Genomic DNA, 24121 nt, shown 5'->3' with positions numbered 1-24121 from the left:
TTAAGTTTTATACATTTCTTGTCATATAGCTTTCATGTAAATAAGATTTTTTTTCTAAAAGTTTTCTCTTTTTCTGATTCATTTTGAACAATGTAAATGAGAAATGTAAGCTAGCTGTTTTAAGAGAAACAGCTATTCCTGAACCACCTAAGCGATGATCTGAGTATAAGGGTTAAGCTGCCCTTCTCTTAATATTCAGCACTGGTCAGCTCCATATTGTGGCCAACTAAAATGTTCCCTTTTCAGTACTGCTTTACTGAGAGCCTCCTACCCCATTCACACTTAAGTGCCATGTTAGAACAACCCAGTCCCACCTCACTAGCTGCAGTCAGTGGGTCAATATGTCACGAGGGACTGGGGATTGGAATTGGTAAAGAAAAGTTGACTCTTCCATGTAAAGCTTGGGGAGTGGTCAGCAGCTGTGTTTTCCACCAGGGACAGAAAGCCATCCTGCCTTGAGTGACAGGATGGCTGCTGACCTGCAGAGGGAAGGCCAGAGAAGGGAAAGAATGGGCCCTGTTGCCTCAGAACCCTTGGCTCCACTTATCCACTTATCGTGTGCCCCAGCTGCTTTCCTGCAGTTCTGGGCATCTCCTCAGGTCATTAAATCTCTCTTCTTAGCGTGAGTTCTGTCCTTGACAAACAAAACAGTCTCAGGGGACAAAGTCAGTTCTGACCTCTTTCCTTTGAAAGGGCAATGGAAAGGAGTAATGAGAACAGTTGAAGAAATAACAGGACCAAGGAGGAAGTTTCCAGAACTTGGTCATTATTGAGTGAAGAAATAATTGTATAACCTTCTCTTAATGTCATATTTTTTAAAAAACAAAAAGAGATCTTTAATCTCCTTTTCACTAGAAGAAATGGGTGAAAGTCAACTCACACTACTAGGAGAGGGGAATCCAGTTGGCTCAGTTCAGTCTTTTAGTTGCTTTTCATTAGGTCAGGTGTCTACCCAGGCCCAGTCACTGAGATGACAGGATCAGGGTCCTATAGCCTGAACAGGTACAAATGGGACCTCAGGCCTATGCATGGGCACAAGAGGACACCATGTTGTAGGGCCCAGATGCCAATAAAGCAGATTGCTTTCCAAGATCCACTTAAGTCTAATGGTGTTGATTGCCAAGTTATGAGGACCTTTAATGGCTTTCTTTCCTAAACCTGCTTCTCTCTTCAGTTGCCTGGCTGGTTTGGGGTTGCTCCTTTAGTATCATTCTCAAATAGGACATTTCAAACATCTGGGGCTTCCAGGTTCAACCAGCTCCTCTCTTCCATTAACTCAGGAACACCACATTATCAGAGGGCTACAGAGGCATCAAAGCCTCAAGAGAGAGGCAGAATCCAACTGAGCAAGGTGTAAGCATCTTAGGAGAAACAAAGACGTGCAGAACCAATGAAGCCACGATGGAAGTCAGCCGCAATCTGAGTCCAGTGCAGTGAGATGGGCTGTGTGCACAGCCCTTTTCTGTTCTGAATCCATGTTACAGAAACCATAAAAGAGGCTGCTGTGTGTCCTTCCTTGTTGGGATACCCCCTGGCCAGAATTGCTGTCTGTGTGCAACCTCAGTCAGCTAGGAAAGCAATACCAAACTGTTGGGTGATATAATTACCTCCTTAATGGACACTTAATCCCAGAGAAATTTAGAATTAATATAAATAATACAGTAAAAATACATGATATTAACATTTTGTGGTAGCTCAGAAAACAATTTGCTCATGTTTGGTATTTTAAGAATTTGTTGTGTTTTGGAGAATTTGACCTATTAAGACAAGAGGTCAACCTTGTGATTCCAGTTTAAAATGTAGTTTAGAATTTATTTAGATTTGTACTTTTAAGTTGTGGGATATGACAGCAAAGTTTTAGTAAATTTGTAACATTGAAACAGTTAGGATCTAACTGTCACCATGTTTATATGTTGAATTGATCAGATTTACAAGAGTCACTTAAGTACTTTAAAATTTTATTTATTAATGAGACCAATGAACTACTTAAAAAGAAAATCAATAAATTAAACGTATAAATGAAGTTTAAGATGTTAAAGGAAATTAAGCTACAAAGCCCTTTTAAAAAATAATTGTTAACATTTGCTAGACTTATTAGTAGAGTAAGATTTGTAAGTTGAACTCAATCAGTTTAAGGGAAAATTGAGCTCGAAATTGGTAACTTTGATTAATTAAATGCTAATTTTTAAAAGTTTTTTGTTTTTGATTTTTTTCTGTGCCCAAAAGCAGATCAGAAAACCTACCTTGATATTCCAGAATTTCATCTGATTATATAAACCCCTACCCTAAGTAACTAATGGAGGGTTAGTTTAATCCCAGCCGGGACTGCTTCAGGTACAGCTACTGTCCTGGGTGAGTTTAGAATCAGTGAGACATTTCTGGAGACCGGTTCTCATCCACAGTGTTCCTGAAGACGACCTGTTTACTCTGGGTTCCCCCAGATCCTGTGGACATGGGGTTCTGGACTGTCTCTCTCAAGGCCCTTCGCAACTCCAGTGTGGGCCCAGTCTGAATCAGAGACCCCAGGCCCAGATCATCCTCTAGCCTTAGGGTTCCCAGCAGTTTAGGAGGCTGGTACTTCTTCAGGCAAATAGCTCACTGACTATATATGAGGTTGTTGCCATATCTGAAAATGCAAACTTGACATAACTTGTTCTTTACAATGTATTTTCATCCCATCTTGTCTCTGGTGAAAATGCTTATGCTTAGTTAATGGACATATTCTTTAAACAACGATCAAGTTGCCCCATCTTTACGTCCTTCTGTTTCTGCATTTGTATCTTAAATACTATGCACTTCAAAGATGGGATTTTTAAAAAAATTTATAACGTTCTTAATTGCTTTTTACTACTCAAGAAAGCCCACACAGAATTCTGGCCGGGAGAGCACCTACGGACTGCTGCTTTGCAGTTAATAGAATAACCACAGCAAGTTCTTGACCTGTTCTTGTCACGTATCCTACTAACCCATGGAACTCCGAGATGCTGTCCTAAATTCTATTTGCTGAGAAGAGGTATTGTTAGTACAAGGCTAATCTCAACAATCAACCTTCTCCCCCCTTACGCAGATTTATGGAAAAGATTAGACCTATAGTTACTCTTTAGAATCTACAACGCCCATGACGTATTCTGAGGAAGGCTGGATGGACCGTTTGTTTGTTCAGCCTGGGTCTTTGTTCTGTGGGTGGTTAGTTGATCTCTTCTGATAGAGGCAGCCTGTGTTTTTGGCATGAGCCTTACAAATATATTCAATAGTTATCTGTTTTGAGTGAGCTAACAGATAATACTGTAAGAGCAAACTTATGTAAGCCATAGAAATGGATGGAACTGATGAGGATTCAAGGCTAAAAAGCAAGTTTTGTTATTTAAACAGATTTGCAGATAAGAACAAAATAAAAATTTATTGAGAGGGGAATGTGGCAGTGGAAACTCGTTCTCCGGCATTTCCATTATTCATATCATGTTCCAGACAGAGGTTAATTGAAAGGACAAGTTCAGCATACTTTAGCCAAGATAATTGTATACAAAGGGGGGAAACATGAATGCTAAAGGAGTTACCATCCTAGGGGATAAGACAAAAGGGAAGGAACGCTCCTGCATGCCGGCGCCACCTCTCCGGCTGGCTTTCTCACCACATATTTTACGAGCACGATTTTTCTAGGTCTCCATTTTTACAGCTTTCCAGAATCACAGATTTTTGGAGCTGGGAGGTTGTAAGAGTTTAGTTCACAGAGAGTAAAAAGGAGGGTTTTTAAATTTTGAAGAGTAAATAGTCATGAAAATATAAGGTCATTCAGAATAAAATAATTTCAGTAGCCATAAAAATAGAGAAGGCCCCAGAACAAGAGAAGTCAAGCCGGCTAGGCAGAAGGGTAAATTGGGAAGTTGGCCTTGGTCTGGCTGCACATTAATTCAAATCACCTGGGGAGCTTTTCAACTGATGACTGGGAACCACCCCAGAGATTCTGTTTCAGTTGCTCTGGAGAGGGTTTTGGTTTTTTTTTTTCTTTTTAAAGCTTCCTGTGTGATTCTTATGTGTAACAGGATTGCAAAGTACTGGCCCACATAATACAATAAATTCTGCTCTCATTTCTGTTCCTCTTGGCATGACTTCATGACAATCTCAGCCTCGAAGACTCTGCCAGTATCCTTCCTGGCAAATACTTGTATTCGCTGATTCTAATGATGGTATAGGTGGCCAGGGTGGAGGATGCTTAGGTGGGGACTGTGATGGCCAGCTGCAGTCTGGGCAGTAATATAACCTGCCCAAGTCCAGTGGAAGGTTGTGAAGGTGTTGAGGACACCTAACTCACTGGTGTTAACCACAGTTTAGGTGTGGATCCTTCTCCAATATGGTCAGCTAGCTCAGCCTTGCAATAGCACTGCTTTTGAGTTTTTGTAAATTTTTTTTTTTTTTTTTTTTTTTTGAGACAGAGTCTTGCTCTGTCGCCCAGGCTAGAGTGCAGTGGCGCGATCTCGGCTCACTGCAACCTCCACCTCCAGGGTTCAAGTGATTCTCCTGCCTCAGCCTCCTGAGTAGCTGGGATTACAAGCATCCGCCACCACACCTGGCTAATTTTTGTATTTTTATCAGAGACAGCATTTCACCATCTTAGCCAGGCTGGTCTTGAACTCCTGACCTTGTGATCCACCTGCCTTGGCCTCCCAAAGTGCTGGAATTACAGGTGTGAGCCACTGCGCCTGGCCTGTAATCAGTTTTTATTATGTGAAGTAGTAGGGGCTCAGTTTTCCCTGAATTAGTGATTGGAGTCCAGGCGAAAAAGCAAAAATGGTGATAAGTATCTCACACTTAAAGTTCAGAGAAGCTCCAGCTGTGAGAACAGCCACTTCCCTCTTCAAGGCATGCTGGGTGGCCCAATACAGCAAAACCAGAATATCCTTTTCCCCCTACCTTCTTACAAGGAAGTTGGGGGCACATGAGGTCAGTAGGTTGGCTTTGGGAGCACACCTCCCCTCTGCTCCCTACCAAATCAAGAGTCCCTAAACCACACTCCCCTCCTGCCCTCACCGATTGTCTCTTGTCTTTATCCTTCTGAGCCACTAAATGGCCAAGACTTGATGCTGTAGGCCTGGGCCCTAAGAAAGGAGCAGGAGGGAGATGGCCAGGCTGAAAGGGAAAGAGGCAGTGTCTATGCCTAGATGAGAGAGTGGGAAACTTGGTTTAGAAGTTTGTACAGAAAGCAACTGACCAGGAACAACAAATTAAAGACAGGCCAAATCTGGCCCACCACCTATTTTTGTAAATAAAGCTTTATGATATACACCCACACACAGCAGTTGAACCCCCAGATCAAGTACCTCTTCCCTTCCCATCAGGACAAAGCTTACTCTCTGGAAAGGTGGACCAGTGCAATGGACCTAGACCACAGGACACCAAGCACAGTCAAGGGTGGGAGTTCTGTACCAAGCCCAGGAGAAAGAAGTGCAGTTCTGTATTGTACTTCCGGTATTGCCAGGTTCCTAACACCTGCCAGGCAGGAGGCTGAGGGAGTCCTCTCTGGGGAGAACTGGCAGGCTAGTGGCTGCCATATCAGACAGCACAGATATTAAACATTATTGCACAGAGTTCTATAGACAGCAGTACTCTAAGAAATAAGACTTGGATAAGGGTAAAATCTCTTTCTCCCCCCACTTTGTAAGCTTTTTATAACATACTTTGTTTTTAAAACTGTTTACATATCAGTTTATTAAAATAAAAATTTAATTCAAAAAATGATAGGGAGACATTCCCAGAGAACTTAGACCCTCAGGTTTATGCAATGACATTATGTTTTCATAACACAAAAGTTTAGCAATGATTCTCACCTAGGGGCACTTGGCATCGCTCCTCCACCAGAGGACATTTGGCAGTGTCCTGAGGCATTTTTGGTTGTCACAACTGGGAGGTGGCCAGGGTGCTATTGGCTTCTAGTGGATAGAGGCCAGGGATGCAGTTAAATATCCTCACAGGACAGCTCTCCCAACAAGGAGCTATTCAGCTAAAAATGTCACTTGTGTTCAGCTAGAGAAACCTGGGATTAAACTGAATCTCCAAGATTCCAGTCAGGCTCCCAAATATACACATATGCATGTCATTTTTCTTTTAATGAGATGGATTCTTGCTATGTTGTCCAGGCTGGTCTCAAACTCCTGGGCTTAAGCGATCCTTCTACCTCAGCCTCCTGAGTAGCTGGGACTACAGGTGTGTACTACTGAGTTGGCTTATTTTCTTTTTAACTTGAATAACCCTCTGGGCTAGAATGCAGTAATTAGCTAAAGTTCAGTCCCATGAGCTAGCATTATACCCTCAGTGCAATAGAAAATTAAATTGGAGAATTGAATAAATTATCTGGTTAATTGAAAAACAAAATACTCTATCTCTTGATTGTTGTTCAAATAAAGTAAGAATGGGATTTTTTAATCTAAGTTACTGTTAATCATTTCTGTCAGCTCCTCCTGGTCACTGAACTATGTCACAGGATATTTCTCTTTTGGAATTTCTTAAAATCAATGATAATGAAACTCTGATGATCCTTTAATATAAAAATCAGTTCTGTCTACTTCTGTGTTTTACAGCCAATGAGCAGGGTAATTCACAAATTACACCAAAAATAAGTATCAAGGAAAGATGAAGAACTTATACAAAGAGAAAGCTTGCACCTGGGCACAATATTCTTTCAGTTTTACAGATTCTGTCATTAGATTTGTTGGCGTCAGCTCTGAGTCCTTAGATATCACCTTGACTTTCTCCGTTGTTCATAAGTGAATAGCTTTTTAATATATATCAGATCAATATCCGGGTTGTTTCCTAGAACTCCTAGGTGCCCAGCCCTTTTTATTAATAGTATCTCCTGTGATCCTTGCCACATCTTCCTGAGTCACTACTGATACAGGTTGAGTATCCTTTCTCTGAAATACTTGGGATCAGAAGTGATCGAGATTTCAGATTTTTTTGGAATTTGGAATATTTGCATTATACTTACCACTTGGGCATTAGAAATCCAGAATCCAAAATGCTTCGATGAGCATTCCTTTGAGCATCATGTCAGCACTCAAAAGGTTTCAGATTTTGAAGTATTTTGGATTTCGGATTTTGGGATTAGGGATACTCAACCTGTATTGAACAAAGCTGGTCCCTGAGGCAACCCCTCAGATATTTTTTTATTTGAAAAGTTGCTCTTTATCATTAGGTATTGCTACTGCTTTCCCCAGAAATATCAGAGTCCTCATAACTTTTTTCCTGTTATAATCAAATAATATCTGTTGGTATTTATGAATTATATATGCTTACATATGTATAAGTACCTTAAAATTACCTTATATTAAGTTATTTTATAAGGTATGTATTTGTATCTCACATGTATTTTTGTATTTATTCATTCAGAATTATATTGAGTGCTTGCTATGTACAAAACTGAACATTTGTTTAAACACATAATTGCAGGGTCAGAGATCAAGCAACCCAGTTCCTAAAAACTTTACAGCACTAAGTGAAGATTTAACAGTTAACCCAGTTCCTCTAATTATATCAATGTCTCTTATTTTTTGAGGTAATTTGTAAGTTCAGGTTCAACCGAGAATGACAGGGACCTGACGAATCGTGGCTTAATCAAGAGTGGCTTATTTTCTCTCCTACCTGTGATCATCCACAGTCCTCAGGAGTCTGGTTCACAATGGCTACTGGTTGCAGTAGCAAAAAGTTTTTAAAATAGAGCAAGGGGCCAGGCATGATGGCTCATGCCTGAAATCCTAGTGCTTTGGGAGACCAAGGCAGGAGGATCACCTGAGGCTAGGAATTCAAGACCAGCCTGGGAAACACAGCCAGACCCTGTTATCTACAAAAAATAAAACATAAAAAAAAATGGGCTGAGCATAGTGTCACATGCCTTTAGCTCTAGCTGCTCGGGCAGCTGCAGCAGGAGGATCACATGAGCCCAGCAGTTTGAGGCTGCAGTAAGCTATGATCATGCCACTGCACTCCAGCCTGGGTAACAGAAGGAGGCCCTATGGCTAAAGAAATAAAGAAATAAACCAGAGCACAATAAGTACTAGCCTTAAAGACAAAAAGATAAATGACTTTAAGAAGAACTTCTGTTCCTCAAAAGACACCAATAAGAAAACAAGGTAAGCCACAAACTGGTTGATGATATCTTTTGCAATGCATATATCTAAGAAAGGAGTTAAATCCAGAATATGCATAAAGAGCAGGAATGTCTCAAAAGAGAATGCCTAAATAGCCCATAAACATCTAATAAGATGCTCAATATCATCACTCATCTGGGAAATGCAAATTAACAACATGATGAAATGCCATTTCCCACTAGAATGGCCAAAATTAAAGAGAATTACAACGCCAAATGCTAGTGAGGTTGTGGAGCTACTGGAATACTTATAAATTCCTGGTAGAATTATACATTGATGCAACCAATTTGCAAAACTGACAGTATCTACTAAAGCTGCAAACATGCTCATGCTGTGGCCCAGCATTTCCACTCCTAGGAATATGCCCAAGAGCAGTGAGTGCATGTTGTTCACCAAATGAAGGGAAGAGGCCAAATGAGGCTTCACAGCAGCACCTTGAATTTTGTGTCTGGAGGTGGCAGGTGTTCTCTAAGCGCACAGACACTGGGGGCACCGTGTAAAGTCATAGAGATATAGACGAGCATGAGGTGTTTATGGTCGTTGTAAACTGCTGGAGCACATGGGTTAGGATTCTAGAAAGACACAAGGCTGAAGGGGTAGGCCGGGTCTTGTCGAACTTGCCAAGGAGTGGATTTTGCCAAAGGGCTTGTTCAGGTTTGGCTTTCAGAAGGATCACTCAAGAGGTATGCAGGGTGAAGCTAAGGAGGCTAAGTAACTCTTGGCAGGAAGCTATTGAGGGTGCTAATTATCACTTTGCTGCCATTTTGCCAATTTTGGGGAATAAGTACTTTTACTTTATCCTGAATTAGACTACCTGCCATTCTATGCAGATAATGGAATTGGTATGTTGCTATAACTGATGATTTTCCAGAAAGGCTTATACTTCCATAATGGCGACGGGAAAAGGAAGGCAGGCAGATGAGTCTAGCAAGCATTTGCTCAACTGCCATCCTGCCTAGCTCAGTATCTCTCTGACAACTTTCAAACTTTCTACCTAAAAACGTCACTGATTTTACAAAACATGTACAGGCTTTGTGCATTCTTAGAGTAAACTTTGCCCTTTTCATCAAAATCCTCTTCCTGTACTGACCATTCCAAAAAGACAACACAGGTTTTGCCCATGGCCAGCATACTTAGTGAGTGTATAAAAATCACCCAAAGGAGAAGCTAAACATGGTGTTTTTCTTTAGAGCAAGACTGATTTCTCAATGTGAACCTGTTGCCCAATTTTCTTGAGATAGCCCCAAAATTTTATTAGTCCCTGTGTTAAAGTGGCCATCACAGGCTCCTTAAACAGCAGACATTGTCACACCGGTCATGTTTCTGCCGAAGACAAAACAAAAGGAGATCTTACTGGGAAAGAAGTGTGAGGCTGAGGGTGAAGTCTGTGCCCATGAACAAATCATGAGACTCTGCCAGAGTTACTGGGGGAGGGGCAGAATCACCTTTACTAGTGATTTCAGAAGAAAAGATTCTTATCAAAAAGATACCTGCACTAGTATGTTTATCACAGCACTATCCACAGTAGCAAAGATATGGAATCAACCTAAGTATCCATCAGAGGACAACTGGAAAAAAATGTGATATATATACCATGGAACACTCCTTAACTATAAAAAGGAATGAAATCACATTTTTTACAGCCACATGGTTAGAATTAGAGGTCATTATCTTAGTGAAATAACTCAGAAGCAGAAAGTCAAATACCACAGGTTCTCCTTTAGAAGTGAGACCTAAACAATGGACATATGGAATGGAATAAGAGACACTGGCACCTCCACAAAGTGGGAGAGGGGGAGGGGAAGGGAAGGGGATGAAGGCTAAAAATTATCTATTGGGTGTTCACTGTTTGGGTGATGGGTACACTAAAATCCCGGACCTCATCACTATGCAGTATTTGCACATAAGAAAACTACACTTGTACTCCCTAAACCTATAAAAATTAAAAAATTTAAAAAGAGAAAGGATTCTATCCATGTGCCAGGGAATGAGCCTCTTGACACCCAGATCCTTGAAAAAGATGCTTTGGCTGAGTAGCTCACCACAGACCCCTTCACTTCCCCAACTGCAAACTGCGTACACTCAAAGGTACAGGAAAAACTTTTGGATCAGTTACTGAATTCCAATCTTTTGGTGACTTTAGGGACATAACCAGATTTCCTGGTTGCCTTAAGCACATTAATTTATTTGACGCTATTCTGTTCCTTAGATAAAGTTCCTTATATAGCAAAGAAGAGAGCTTCTGGATTCCAGGGAGGCAGCTAGCCTGCACTGCTTCAAAGAGAAAAGAAGCGGTACATTGCTGCTGTCACTTGGAGCAGCTCAGGAGAGCAGCCCCTAAGAAGCTGAAAGCCAGGAGGGAGGCTTCCATGTGAGGAGGAGTCAGGCACCTGTTTCACTCTGGAAAGGTCCACTGAGTGGGAATCTCGGGAAATATCTGCAGTAACTCCCTCTCAGCCTCTAGTGTTTCTGGTCAGCAGACAAGCACACAAGAGGCCAGAGATGGATCCACCACCAGGGGAAGAGCACATAAAGTAGCTCCATCCTTCACATAGGCTAGTTGTCTTTAAATCCAACAAGACCCCGCTTTTAGAAACTGACCTCTTTGCCACTGGACAGAGCCAGAGAATACCACCAGATCTGCCCAGGCAACTCCTTCATGCACATCAGCTCCAGGCCTCAGGAGGGATGTGGAGGCTCCTCAGCCACCTGCCTCCTGCTGCCCTCAGGATTCCTGCCATTATCCACAGTGCCACGCCAGCCTCCAATTCCGCCCACCCAGCAATTCCGCCCACCCAGCAGGCAGCTCCACTGTGCATGTGGGCACCCTCCAGTGAAAAAGACCGGGTACCACCTCTCTTCAGAGCAACAGAATGTAGGGTTTGTCTGGGTTCCTACCTTCATTATGTGGTAAAAATAAAACAGAGTACAGGTAGATTTCTGTTAAACAAGCAGAGTCATGGAAATCTCTGCAAAACTACAGAATCTTCATCCTCCATCAGTTATGCCTGATTTTAAGCCAAATTGAACAGTTCCCTGCTCCCTGACAGTGGGATGATTTACATGTCCCCTGGCAATCCTTGCATGGGAACCTTGACCTTTTGCTCCTCATAAAGCAATAACCACAGAAGCTTCCTTTTTCAGGCAGATTTGAACTGCAGAATTTTTCACAAAGCGCATGTTCTCAAATAAGACTTTGAAGATTGAAGTAACAAGGTGATGCATACTTATCAAGAAAGAAAATAACGTAGGGCACCCAAGGGAATTGGCCTTTGGGAAAAAGAAGATACCCATTTTAGTTAATAAACATTGCCCCCCCAACCAGAAACAACCTCCATACCCAAGGACTTCTTTTCTAAATAGCCTCATGACTGTTTCCTCTCTTATTTAGCAAAATTCAAATGATTAAGAAAATATGCAGAGACCACAGACAGGTCCGAGGAGGACAGCCGCAGGCCCGTGTCCACATCTGTCTCCTGGGCCCCCTCTAGGTCATCAATGGAGAGGAGGTGGCTGTGCCTCCAGGAGAGAGCCTTTGTAGTATAACCCAGTCAGAACCCTTTTCTCATTTCAGGGATTTGTAAATCAGATACTATTAATATATACTATTAATATATATAATAAATATATAATTTGTAAATCAGATACTATTAATAATATATCAGACAGTGGGTTAAGCCAGACCCACTGTCCCCAAACCTATTATTTAATTGAAACCTTGCATAGTAAGGTTGGCCTGTAGGCTTGGACACCGACCAGAGAGAGAAGCTGAGAGAAGCAGCCCCAGGTGCAAATGCGCATTGGAAGAGAGGTCTCCAGTTCTGCGCAACAGAAACAGGTTACTGGTGAGCTACAGTGAGGGCTGGGGAGGGCTGCTGGACCGGAAGGACAGGCTGGGATACAACAGGGCAAAGCTGCTCATCCAAGCCCTGCAGGAGCCACAGGAACAGGAGCAGACAGTAGGCAGCAGCTCCCTTTCCTGTACACAGTTCCTGAAAGTCAAAGTATATAGAGGAAGCAGTAGTTTCTAGCAACAATAGATAAATGCTAACCTCCTGATAGCCCCTCACTCATGGAGTATTTACTGTCCGGAACCATGGACCACTCTAAGATTGTGTCCTGGCTATCGTGCATGTACTAGAATCACATCCCATGTGGATCTGTTCTGAAACTGTTTGTGCATAGCCCATCCTGATCACTTATGTCCTCTCATCAGTAACAGTTCCCGTGGCTACCAGGTGAGCTCATTGTGGTTCTTTGGTTGGAAGGAAACAAACCCTGCAAGCATTCTTTTTACATTTTGTGATAATTCCTATCTCCTTTATCCTGCTTAGCCAGCCCCATGCTCTTTTTGCCAATTTGTTGAGCACCACGGGCATTTGTGCTTTAAAAATTATTCCGTATGGTGATAAGGAGCTGAATCTCCTCCTGGCCTTGGAGATGACTCCTCAGACTGAGAGTCTGTCTGGTGCTCTTCAAAGCTCTGCTACCTCTATCTTTGCTCTAGAGATTGCAGAACAAGGCCAGGTGCAGTGGCTCATGCCTGTAATCCCAGAACTTTGGAAGGCCGAGGTGGATGGATCACCTGAGGTCTGGAGTTCGAGACCAGCCTGACCAATATGACGAAACCTCGTCTCTACTATAAAAATTACAAAATACAAAAATTAGCTGGGCATGGTGGCATGCACCTGTAATCCCAGCTACTCGGGAGGCTGACACAGGAGAATCACTTGAACCCAGGAGGCGGAGGTCGTGGTGAGCTGAGATCGCACCATTGCACTCCAGCCTGGGCAACAAGAGTGAAACTCCATCAAAATAAAAAAAAAATTGCAGAACAAAATTTCTGGTAATGCATTATTGCCATGACATTGCCAGGAGCTTCCAGTGATTGGTAACTGTGTTTCCTAATGCATTTAACAATTCCCATCCTGCACTAATGTGATCTGCCTCTCCCCCCACAGGCACAAAGGGTGCACAAGAAGTTTCCCAAACCTGGCAGAACACTTCATTCCTCCGAGAAGAAACGTCATTCCACTCCTTTACCGAGCACTGCTATACTAAGCCATACACCTGGCAGCAGCCAGCAGTCCCCACTTGACAGTCCTCACCCGGGGCCCATCCGAACGGGCCTGCCTCCTGGGCACCAGCAGGAATTTGCCAGACGAGCCAACAGTAGCCCCAACCCTCCCTGGTCTTTCCAGAGAAGCAAGTCCTTGTTTTGTTTGCCCACGGGAGGCCCCTCCCTGGCCTCCTCAGCGGAACCACAGTGGTTTTCAAACACAGGTGCCCCAGGGCACAGGGCATCAGAACGGAGGCACGGCCACCTCCTCTCCATTGATGACCTAGAGGGGGCCCAGGAGACAGATGTGGACACGGGCCTGCGGCTGTCCTCCTCGGACCTGTCTGTGGTCTCTGCATATTCTGCCCCCAGTAGGTTCTGCAGCACAGTGGAGACACCCCTCCCGTCTGAAAGATGCAGCAGCCACTGGGCAGCTCACAAGGACTCCAGGGACGGACCACTGCCCACTGTCAGCAGGGTGACCACAGAGACCTCCTGGGCTTCCCTCCCTTTCTTCACCAAAAGGTCTTCCAGCTTGTCAGCAACAGCCAGTGCTGCTCCCCCAGCTCCCAGCGCCTCCCCCATCACAGACTCCTCCCCGCAACTCCCATGCGATGCCCCTAGAGTCAAGCAGACTGTTGGAGACATGCCATCACCTGTAGGGTCGGCTGACCGGGGGGATAATGACCTGGAGGAATTCTACATCTGAATGTCCTCTGCTCGTGTTCTCGAAACACACAAACTCAGGCCCCACGGCCCCTCTGGCCTCTGAGCGCACCAAATTCTTCATGATCCATTTCCCAGGAGCCCGTAACACATTTGCCTACCACCCTTAGCTGGGGGTGGTATGTCTCTAGGGACATAGCAGAAAAATACTGGAATTTTTATGCAAATAAATTCTCAACAAACTTAAGTGATAAAATATATTTTTTGAATATTCAGCATTTGAGATATGGTTTAGTGGGTTTATACAATTTAAATGGTTTATATAATTATTTGAAATGAAAGAAGACCTAGTCAGCCAGAACCAATTCGGCAATTTTTCCATGGTGTAAAGGAAAATCAATTAAGGCCAAAATGTTGAATGTGGGAGAGATACTAAGTGACTTGTATGAGGGATTACTGCATAATAATGTAATGCACACCTTACTGGATTCTCCATATATTTACATTACCAGAGAACAGTGGCCCCAGGAATATTTAAGCACTGCTTATGATGGAAAAAGTCAGCTTGGTAAGTAAACATATCAAACATATATAATTCCTCACTTTGAAGCCACACAACACCTGAAAATCTGGATTTATACAAAAGTGGTTAATATATTTTATAAAGATTTAGCATGAGTAACAGACTCTTGGTGCATTTAAAATATGTGAGTTCCAGAAACTAGATTTGCATACACCTTTTCAACAGCACATTCACTGGAACGGATGAGGGGCTTCAGAAGACCACTGTACTACCTGAATTTATTTGGATCACTGAGGAAGAGTCATTTGTTGCAATTACAGAATTATAGGCCATTAAACATCATGGGTAGGTAGTCTTAAGATTCTTCAACTTTCAAAAACCACAATCTAAGGGCTATATTAAAATGACAGGAGCCACACTGTATACTGCTTTCTGCAGTGACCATGCTGGGTCACACATCCTATGTCTCTCGTTTTTAAATGATTGGGAACATTTTCACCAGCATTTTGATCACACAGATTTATAATGCCATTCTCCCCGAAACGGGAAACTGTACATGAAACACTCTCCTGAACAAACACCAGTGCACTGCCAGCCTCACATGACTGCATGGGAGCTTTAATTAACGCCGGAGCTGGAGCCCAACGACCTTGGCTTTTCCTGCCTGTTATCTGCTTCTGCCACGGCGTGAATGGTATTTGAATCTCACCTCCCTCTCACCCCAGTAAGGGTATGTTTGTTTACAGCTCCAACCTCAGCAATGCCAAATGCTGGCATCGGGGGCAGTGCCAAGCTGTCCCTGGATACTATTTACCTTTGAGGAAGAAGAGCATGGGTTTGCCAAGCTCAATTCCCAGTCTGGTGCTCCTTGCTTGAATTAATCATGGCACAGTGTTCGTCTCTCTGGAAACGCCCACACCAGCCCAGACACAGCCTCAGAGCCCTTTCCAACACAGCCCTCCAGGCAGCAGTTACCCATCATCAGCCTTCAGCTGAAGCTTCAAGTCTTTCCCATCCTGGTAATGAGCGCCTTAGGTCTTGCCCCAAGCATCCTGGACTCTCTAACATGCAGAGTTGTAATATTCTGCTCTAATTTAAAACATATATAGTCTCCTCATTCAGGACCAGGGGTAAACTTTTTCTGAAAAGGGCTAGATAAGAAGTATTTTAGGCTTTACCAGTCATACGGTCTCTGTTGCAGCTGCTCCACTCTGCCACTGTAGTATGTAAGCAGCCATGGGTAATATGTAAATGAACAGGAGTGGCTGAGTTCCAATAAAACTTTATTTATTTATTTATTTGAGATGGAGTCTCGCTTTGTTGCCCAGACTGGAGTGCAGTGGTGCAATCTCGGCTCACTGTGACCTCTGCCTACTGGGTTCAAGCAGTTCTCCTGCCTCAGCCTCCTGAGTAGCTGGGATTACAGGCGTGTGCCACCATGTTCAGCTAATTTTTTGTATTTATAGTACAGACGGGGTTTCACCATGTTGGGCAGGCTGGTCTCGAACTCCTGACCTCATGATCCACCCACCTCACCTCCCAGTGCTGGGATTGTAGGTGTGAGCCACCGTGCCTGGCCAATAAAACTTTATTTACAAGAACACCACCTAGTGGGTAAGATTTGGCCCAAGGGTCATAGTTTATTATCCCTTGAGCTAGGCTACTGCCTGAGGTTGATTTAACATCCCCAGCTCCAGTCAAGAAAAATTCTGTCTCCCGCTCACTGCTGCTGTGGTGTGTCATGCCAAGAAAATGGGCTACTCAGGTCAGACTAATGACTACAGAACCACAAGGCTCAGAACAGGAAGGAGCCTCTTTCTGCCAAGCTGATTGCCAGAAAGCCACCAGCATTCCACCTCCTGCCCATAAATGGGATTCCTAGTCAATAGCTGATGATGAAAAGCCACGTGCAAACATTAGGGAGAAGGAGAAAAATAATTCAGAGGTGATGATGCCGCCTCCAGTGAATAGGGAAGCCAGTTCATCAGTAGCAAAAGTCAATGAGGCAAAAACAAATGGACTAACAGCGGAGGGCTGGCTCCTTCTGGCCTCCTCCCTCATCAGTGTCCTTATTTCAGTGTGCTCACATGCTGGCCTGGCACTGCTTTAGAGTGCCACTCTGGCCCCACCCTTTCCTAGTGACCTGCCCTCATCACAGTCCAATCTACCAAACTGAGTGATCCCAAAGGACATCATAGACACCATTTGAAAGGAAGAAATGCAAAATGTTGCCCTAGCATCAGGTGAGCAGGGAGAGGATGCCTACTGCAGACCGTATGGGAAATGGCAGTCACTCCACGGAGGAGGGATCACAGGAACACATTTACCAAAGCCTTCCCTTCCACTTCTGTCCATTCCAGTAGCATCTTCCTCATCCAGAAGGGCTCCCAATATTCTCTGGAGGATCCTGACTCGTTTGAAGTATTATCCTTCTGAAAGCTGCTGGCACATAGCAGGTGCTCAATAAATGTGTTCAGTTGAAAAATATTTAGGTTGTCTCATAAATTATTTCTCTCTGTATGTATTAGGCACTATAGTGTAAGAAGTCTAGATTGTAGCCCTGGGTTATTGTCACTTAATGGAGCCCTGTCTCTTGTTTACTTGGTCGTGCACTTCCTCCAGCATTGCCAGGGAAGGGGGCAGGTTGGTAAGTGCTCTGGTCCAGTTACGTCCCATCCCTTATTTGCCTCTTTTCCAAGTAAGATCCCCCCATCCCCAAATTACTGCTCACAGTCTTACTTTGGCCGACACTAAACACCACCTAGTGTCTGCTTTAAAGAACAAATCATTCCCTGTCTGTTCCCAACTGACTGGCAAGTCCTACAGAAATCATCTTGGGTCACCTCAGCTGGTTAAAAGGAGCATAAGAGGAACTGGTGGAAGCAGTGGGTGAGCCACTGCAGAGACTTTGTGATATAGGAGGGTTGGCGTGTGCTTGAACAGACTGGGTTTTAATACGGCTGCTCCTTGAGCCCCTGAGTCTGAGGGCAGGGAACAGTCACAGCGGAGTGTATTGGACTGCACCACCTAGTGTGTATGTTTACTTGGAATGAGCTCCTGGCCCCAGTGGCCCCAAGTAAATCAGGAGAAATACAGGTATCGTCCTATCACCCTTTTTTTTTTTTTTTTTTTTTTTGAGACAGTGTATCACTGTCGCCCAGGCTGAGTGCAGTGGCACAATCATGGCTCACTGTAGCCTTGACCTCCCAGGCTCAAGCAATCCTCCCACCTCAGCCTTCTGAGTAGCTTGGACTACAGGTACACCACTATGCCCCATTAATTTTTTATTTTTTGCAGAGATAGAGTCTCACTATGTTGCCCAGGCTGGTCTCAAACTCCTGGATTCTAACCATCCTCCCGCTGCAGCCTCCCAAAGTGCTGGGATTATAGGCATGAGACACCGCGCCTGGCCTGTCTCTCTACTTTCTGTAGATGAACTAGTTCTCCAAACTGTCAGCCAAGAGGCACATGAATAGACTCATGGAATTCCTGTAAGAGATTTTTAATGACAATAAAACCAGCTGTGGACAGCTTTTCCCTCCCCATACCCTCAGACTGGTATCAGTGACCAGTTCTGACCAGGGATCCCTGGGTCTGAATTTCAGGAGAGCAGTAGAATAGCTGAATTAGCCACCCTGTCCTTCTCCGCCCCAAGCCAAATGACTCCATGTGCTAATCATTTGTAGGGTTTCACTTCTCTTGCATTCTTGAGAAATACAATTGATCAGACGTTGTGGAGGCTTCAGAAAATAGCATGAGAAGCTGACATGAATAAATTGGGTTTTCAAGGGAAACACCTTTTGACACACTATTATTATAACAAATGGAACGATGAAGGGTCAGGAACCTGAATTTAAAGATTATATATAGGTACATTCTTCCACCTTTTACTGAAGGCTTTTCCTAGTCCTAGCACAGAGGTCTATTTACAACATGGCTTTAAAAGATCTAATTTCCTTGAGTGAATAATGGAGGCAAACGTGAATGGTAATGTCGGCAAGCTTGGTTCTTTTTAACCATTTCCATCTTAGAGGGGTGAGGACTGGTGTCCAGTGATGCACCCACTATGAGGAGCAAGATACTCATTTCAGACTGAAGTCGCTAGAACACATGGTGAAAGCAAAAAGATCCCTTCTGGGCCCCACTGACAACTTCAGCAAACTCTGTTTCTGATAAGGGTGTTGCCTCCTGTTACCTGTGGTGGCAGCATAGAAAAATGGAGCCATAAGCCATGCACGGTGGCTCACACCTGTAATCCCAACACTTTGGGAGGCCGAAGTGGGTGAATCGCTTGAGGTCAGGAGTTCGAGCCCAGCCTGGCTAACATGGTGAAACCCTGCCTCTACTAAAAATACAGAAATTAGCTGGGTATGGTGGTGCACGCCTGTAATCCCAGCTACTTGGGAGGCTGAGGCAGGAGAATCGCTTGAACCTGGGAGGCGGAGATTGCAGTGAGTTAAGATCACGCCACTGCACTCAGCCTGGGTGAGAAATCAAGACTCTGTTGAAAAAGAAAGCAAGCAAGAAAGAAAAGAGAGAGAGAGAGAGAGAGAAAAAAAAAAAAAGAAAAAAGAAAAGAAAAATGGAGCTGGTTCACCATGCCCCACTGCTGTGTTCTGGCTGGGAGTGGTCCCATTCCATTTGAGACATTTCAAATACTGATCTTATCAGTTGAGCACCTGAAAGAGGCTGCCTGGCTCCCTTAGGTCAGCCTTGCCCAGTCCCTAAAACTAAACCCAGAGCATTTTGGATTGGCATCACTCTAAATGTGTGTGGCACAGCCCAAGAAATTGCCCATTGAACAAAAACGCTTTCAGGCCAAATCACATCCCTGAAGGTGGCTGCGGGGAAGCTTTGGTGCCACCTGGCGGCCACTGTGCCAGGAGGGTCAGTGAGTGCCCTTTTTATTGAAACAGCCTCCACCTGAATGAATGGAGGGCGGCACTTCATTATGATGCATTTAATTTTCTCTGCTGTTTATGTCTACAGAGGACTGAGGCCATTTAAGTTACACATGAAACAAGACAATGCAAATAGAAAAGCCAGCCCCCAAGAAAGGGGCCTACAAATATGTCCACCTAAAGAAAATGTAACTGCTCTAAGTGTTGAATTTCCTGGAAGCCAGAGCAACAAGGGAAAGATGAGTAGCTGTCTGGTTCTCATTTACAATGAAAGAATCTAGAAACGCTGTCTTATTTCATTGGAATTTAAGTTGCGTCAACGCAGTTCCACATAAGAAACTGTTTTTCTTAGTATAGATTTTTAAAATCTCTTTCTCACCAGGGGATCTTCATTAGGGATTTCCTCTGTAGGGTTACTAATTTGGTCCAAGTCTGTGGCTTTCCTGCTTGGGGGATGGAATCGGCAACACCTGGAGGAGACAGTATACCCACTGCTTGTGGGTGAGGCTCCCTAGACATCCTTCTCCAGCCACACTGTGCAGCAAGGTGGAAATTTCTCTCTCAGCAGAAAGCCTGGAGGGCTGGGCTTCTCCAGTGCTCTTGAGCCATATCTGCAGAGCTTAGAAACAGAAAGGCTGATGATAAGGTTGCTCTTCTTTTCAAAGTTAACCTTGTCCCTATTCAACCAAGGCCAGAAGTGTCTATTACCTCCCCAGGGGTCCTCATCACAAAAGATGTGTCAGATCCTAATGAGGTAAGAAGCAAGAGGAGACTAAAGAGTAGGCTGGATCTACCGCCTGGGTGGGGGGGGGGCGGGCGGTAGCCCTTGGCAGCGGCCTGAAGACTGGAAATGCAGCCTGTCAGAACAGAGGAAACTGAGGCGCAGCGGGAGAGTCCTCAACCTATTTCTACTCCAAGAGCTATGTTCCACTTCCTGCAAAATGAGCCTCCTGTGCCCAATGCAAGCTAAATCACCTCATGCCAGGGCCTCTGAAATTCTCCTTGGCCATAAAGCTCCGTGGCCATCTGGGCCCGTGTTCATCACCCACGCTGGTTCTGCACTCCTGCAATGACCCCGGGCGTCTGGCAGCAGGCTCTAGATTGTGACCCGATCACGTGTGGCCCTCTCAGGGAACTCTGCGTGGTCACATTCTGTTCTGGGTCTAACCTGGCCTTTGCTTTCAAATTCAGTAAAGACTGGAGCTTCCCATTTGGCGGACACTGGCTCTCCTTACCTGACTTGCATGGTCCTGGCCTCTCTTACACATTCAGCCATACTTTCCTGGGTGCTAGACCTGAATTTTTGGCTTCCTGCAATATACCCATGACTTGGGGTTTTCCCGTGCCGCCAAAGCCACGCCAAACCACCACGCACACTTATATACCAATAAAGACCAGTGGCTCCTCCTCCTCCCCCTTCTCCTCCTCCTCCTCCTCCCTGTTCTCCTCCTCCATTTCTCAGATCTGTTCATGCTTTCTTCTCCCTCCGCATCATTCACATTGAAAAACAAAGAGCGATGCACCGAGAGCGCCCAGTGGAGAGAAGCAAGGCTTTGGAGTCACACATAGCGGACTTTGAATCCCACCGAGACTTGCTAGCTGTGTGACCTTAATCAAGCTGTTCCGTTTCTCACCCTTGGGTTCCTCATTTGCAAAGTGGGAGGAGTAGGGTTAGGTAAGTGAGGTACTTGCCTCAGGGGCAAAACCTAAGAGGGTTCCCAAGACCTCATTAAGATTAACGTTATTTTTGAGCTCATAGAAGTAAAAACTAAAACAGAGGATACTAGAGGCTAAGAAGGGTAGGAGGAAGGGAGGGACAGGGAGAGATTTGTTAAAGGACACAGAATTACAGCTAGACAGGAGGAGTAAGTTGTAATGTCCTGTATCACTGCAGGATGATTCTAGGTAACAATCATATATTTATTATGTAGATTCAAATCACTAGGAGGGGGATATTGAATGTTCCCCACACAAATGATAAATGTTTGAGATGATAGATATGTTAATTACTCTGATCACTATAGAATAGAGCGATCCAAACATTACTACGTACCCTATGATATGTACAATTATTTGACAATTTAAAAATAAAATACTAAAGAGATTATTCATAATAACATTTTAAGAAATGAAGTCTTCTTCATAGGATCATTCTGAGGAATAAATGAGATCCAGAGGCAAAGACTGCCATAGTGAGCTGTCATTTCCACTTTTCAGATTAGCAAAGGTTTTGAAGATAATGCTTCACTGATGTTTATTCATGGTTTTTAGCACGGGAAAGAAATGTAGCAATAGATATATCAGCAGCCTTAAAAATGCTTATGTCAGATCAGGCGTGGTGGTGCATGCCTATAGTCCCGGCATTTCAGGAGGCTGAGGCAAGCCCATAGCTTGAGCTCAGGAGTTCGAGACCAGCCTTGGCAACATGGTGAGACCTCATCGCTACTAAAAATTAAAAAAAAAAAAAAAATTAGCCAGGTGTGGTGGTGCATGCCTGTGGTCCCAACTACCTGGAAGGTGGCCCCAGGAGGTCCAGGCTGCAGTAAGCCTTGATCATGCCATTGTCCTTCAGCCCGGGCAACAGAGTGAAACCCTATCTCAAAAAACAAAGCAAAAAAATGCTTATGTCTGGTAATTCAGTTTCTGGGAGATTATCCCAAGGAAATTATCCAAAACAGAGGTAATTCCTTGTACACTTGTTTGTCACTGTACAATTTGTAATAGCAAGCCACTGGGGAACAACCTGAATGTGCAGGACATTCATAAGAAAGAAAAGTAAGCGAGGTGCCCATCCAATGCAGCATTATACAACCATGACAAATAATGCTTCAAAGCATGTTGAATAACAAGGGGAAGGCTTGACATAACTTTAAGCTTTAAAACATCAGGATAGAATGTTCAATATAATAAAATACCCTTGACCACGTAAGATACTGTAGAAAAAAATAGATTGTAAAGAAGTGTGTCAGAGGAGGATCCCTTTTGCTTCTGGGTGGTAGAAGCATGGATAGCATCTCTTCTTTTTCATTTTCCTTTTTGAATTTGACATTTTATATGATAAACATTAATTTTATAATTAAAAGGTAAAGATAATAAAAATGGACTGGGCAATGTGACTCATGTCTGTAATCCCAGCACTTAGGGAGGCTGAGGTGGGAGGAGTTTGAGACAGCATGGGCAACAGCGTGAGCGCCATCTCTACAAAAAAATATTTTCAAACTGGCCGGGCGTTGTGATGCACGCCTGTAGTCCCAGCTACTTGAGAGACTGAGGTAGGAGGATAACTTGATCCCACGTGTTTGAAGCTCCAGTGAGCTACAATGGTACCACACTCTAGCCTGGATGAGAGTGAAACCCTGTCTAAAACAAACATGAAAACCTGGAGAAACCCAGCCACGCTTAAGCGTTCTGCACCTTCACATCACATCACATCTGTCCCCTCCCGCTTCTTTGTCCTCTCCAGGTTTTGTGTGTTGTGTGTTTCTGCTCCTTCCGTCCCCTCCCACCCTAGTTACACAGGTGGGATAAACTAGTGGTTAGAGCAAGGGTCTTCTAATCCTTAGCCTGAACAAGTTCCTTAACCTTCTGTGACTCAGTCTCCTCCTCTGTAAAGTGAGGACCCTCTAATACTCCACCTCTTGACGTATTTGTCTTTGTGGTACAGAAGTTGCCCTCATGGGCCACTGTGGGCTGGGATGGTAAGGATGTTGGCAGCAGCACCACAAGAGACCAGAGGCCCATCCCCATCATCCCCTACCATATCATCCTTCTAGAGTCTGCTGCACCCATATTCAGAGGAGGGTCCCCTATATGATTACAATGGAATTTTTCAATGACACACAGGATGACAGCTTCAAGTCAGAATTAATTTGGTTTAAAGAAAATGCAGACGTATTTTTTTGCACCCCTGATTTTGTTGCTTCAGAGTAATGCTCTGTAGCCATTGTCATGATTAGTAGTGGGATCAATTTTTCTATTATTCTATACACAGTTCTGTGCCTGAAACCTATAAAAAAAGAAACTGTTAGCCGGGCGTGGTGGCTTACACCTGAAATCCCAACACTCTGGGAAGCTGAGGCGGGCACTTTCCCAGGTTATGGCCATAAACTCCCAACTGTCTCCTGACCCCAACATCAATGTACTTTGCTAACATTGAGCCTAAACACTGAGGGCATTTGTCAATCTACACACAACTACCAATTATTTTTTAAAAGTTATTTGTATATCTTCATACTCAAGACTGTCCCATGCCTCCCTCTTGCCACGTAAAAGAGCCCTTTTCCCAGACACCCCCTCAAGGCCTTCACTGCCTGGCCCCATCGCCTTTGCTGCCTCAGCACTCATTATTCCAAGCTCCAGCCAAGTGGGCTCCTAATTCTCCACCAAACATACCCTGTGCTCTCCCACCCTCAGGCCAAAGCTTAGGTTATTCCTATAACTCCCCCTCTCTAGCCATCAAACTCCTGCTGCCCACCAAAGCCCAGGGCAAACACGGCCTCTTTCAGAAAGCCTGTCCACCTATCCCTGCCAGAACACACGCCCTCCTGCTAAAATTCATGAGGTTGTCCTTGACTCAGGACAAATCACAGGTTATTTAGACTTGTAGTGATTCAGGCATACGGCTTATCTACCCAGGCCAATTATAAACTAGTCCTCGGTCCAAAATAGGACCGGGATAAATAAGATTTGAAGGAATGCCTGTGTGAGTGCTTTATGTGCACGGGGCAGCCTCTCTGTGGCCTAGCGGATGTGTGTTTCATGACATACCGGGTTATCACATGCCCGTGTCAAGGTCTCTGCCCTGATCAGACTTGCTTATTTCACGATATTC

General features: G+C 44.2%; 1 protein-coding gene across 1 annotated transcript in view; it reads left to right on the top strand.

Annotated features, from left to right (window-relative positions):
• Nucleotides 1-16876, top strand: part of FAM124A (family with sequence similarity 124 member A) — a 57242-nt gene extending 40366 nt beyond the window's left edge. Inside the window, exon 4 of the mRNA XM_032294570.1 lies at nt 13103-16876. Within this exon, the coding sequence (XP_032150461.1) occupies nt 13103-13909 (807 nt within the window). The 3' untranslated portion in view covers nt 13910-16876. The remainder of the gene's footprint in view (nt 1-13102) is intronic.
• Nucleotides 16877-24121: the final 7245 nt, after the last annotated feature.

This window comes from Sapajus apella, unplaced genomic scaffold (assembly GCF_009761245.1).
Source record: "Sapajus apella isolate SASKATOON/1434 unplaced genomic scaffold, GSC_monkey_1.0 scaffold32, whole genome shotgun sequence".
Taxonomy (NCBI): Eukaryota; Metazoa; Chordata; class Mammalia; order Primates; family Cebidae; genus Sapajus; species Sapajus apella.
Note: the sequence above shows the minus strand (reverse complement) of the source record. Positions and strands in the feature narration are given on the sequence as shown.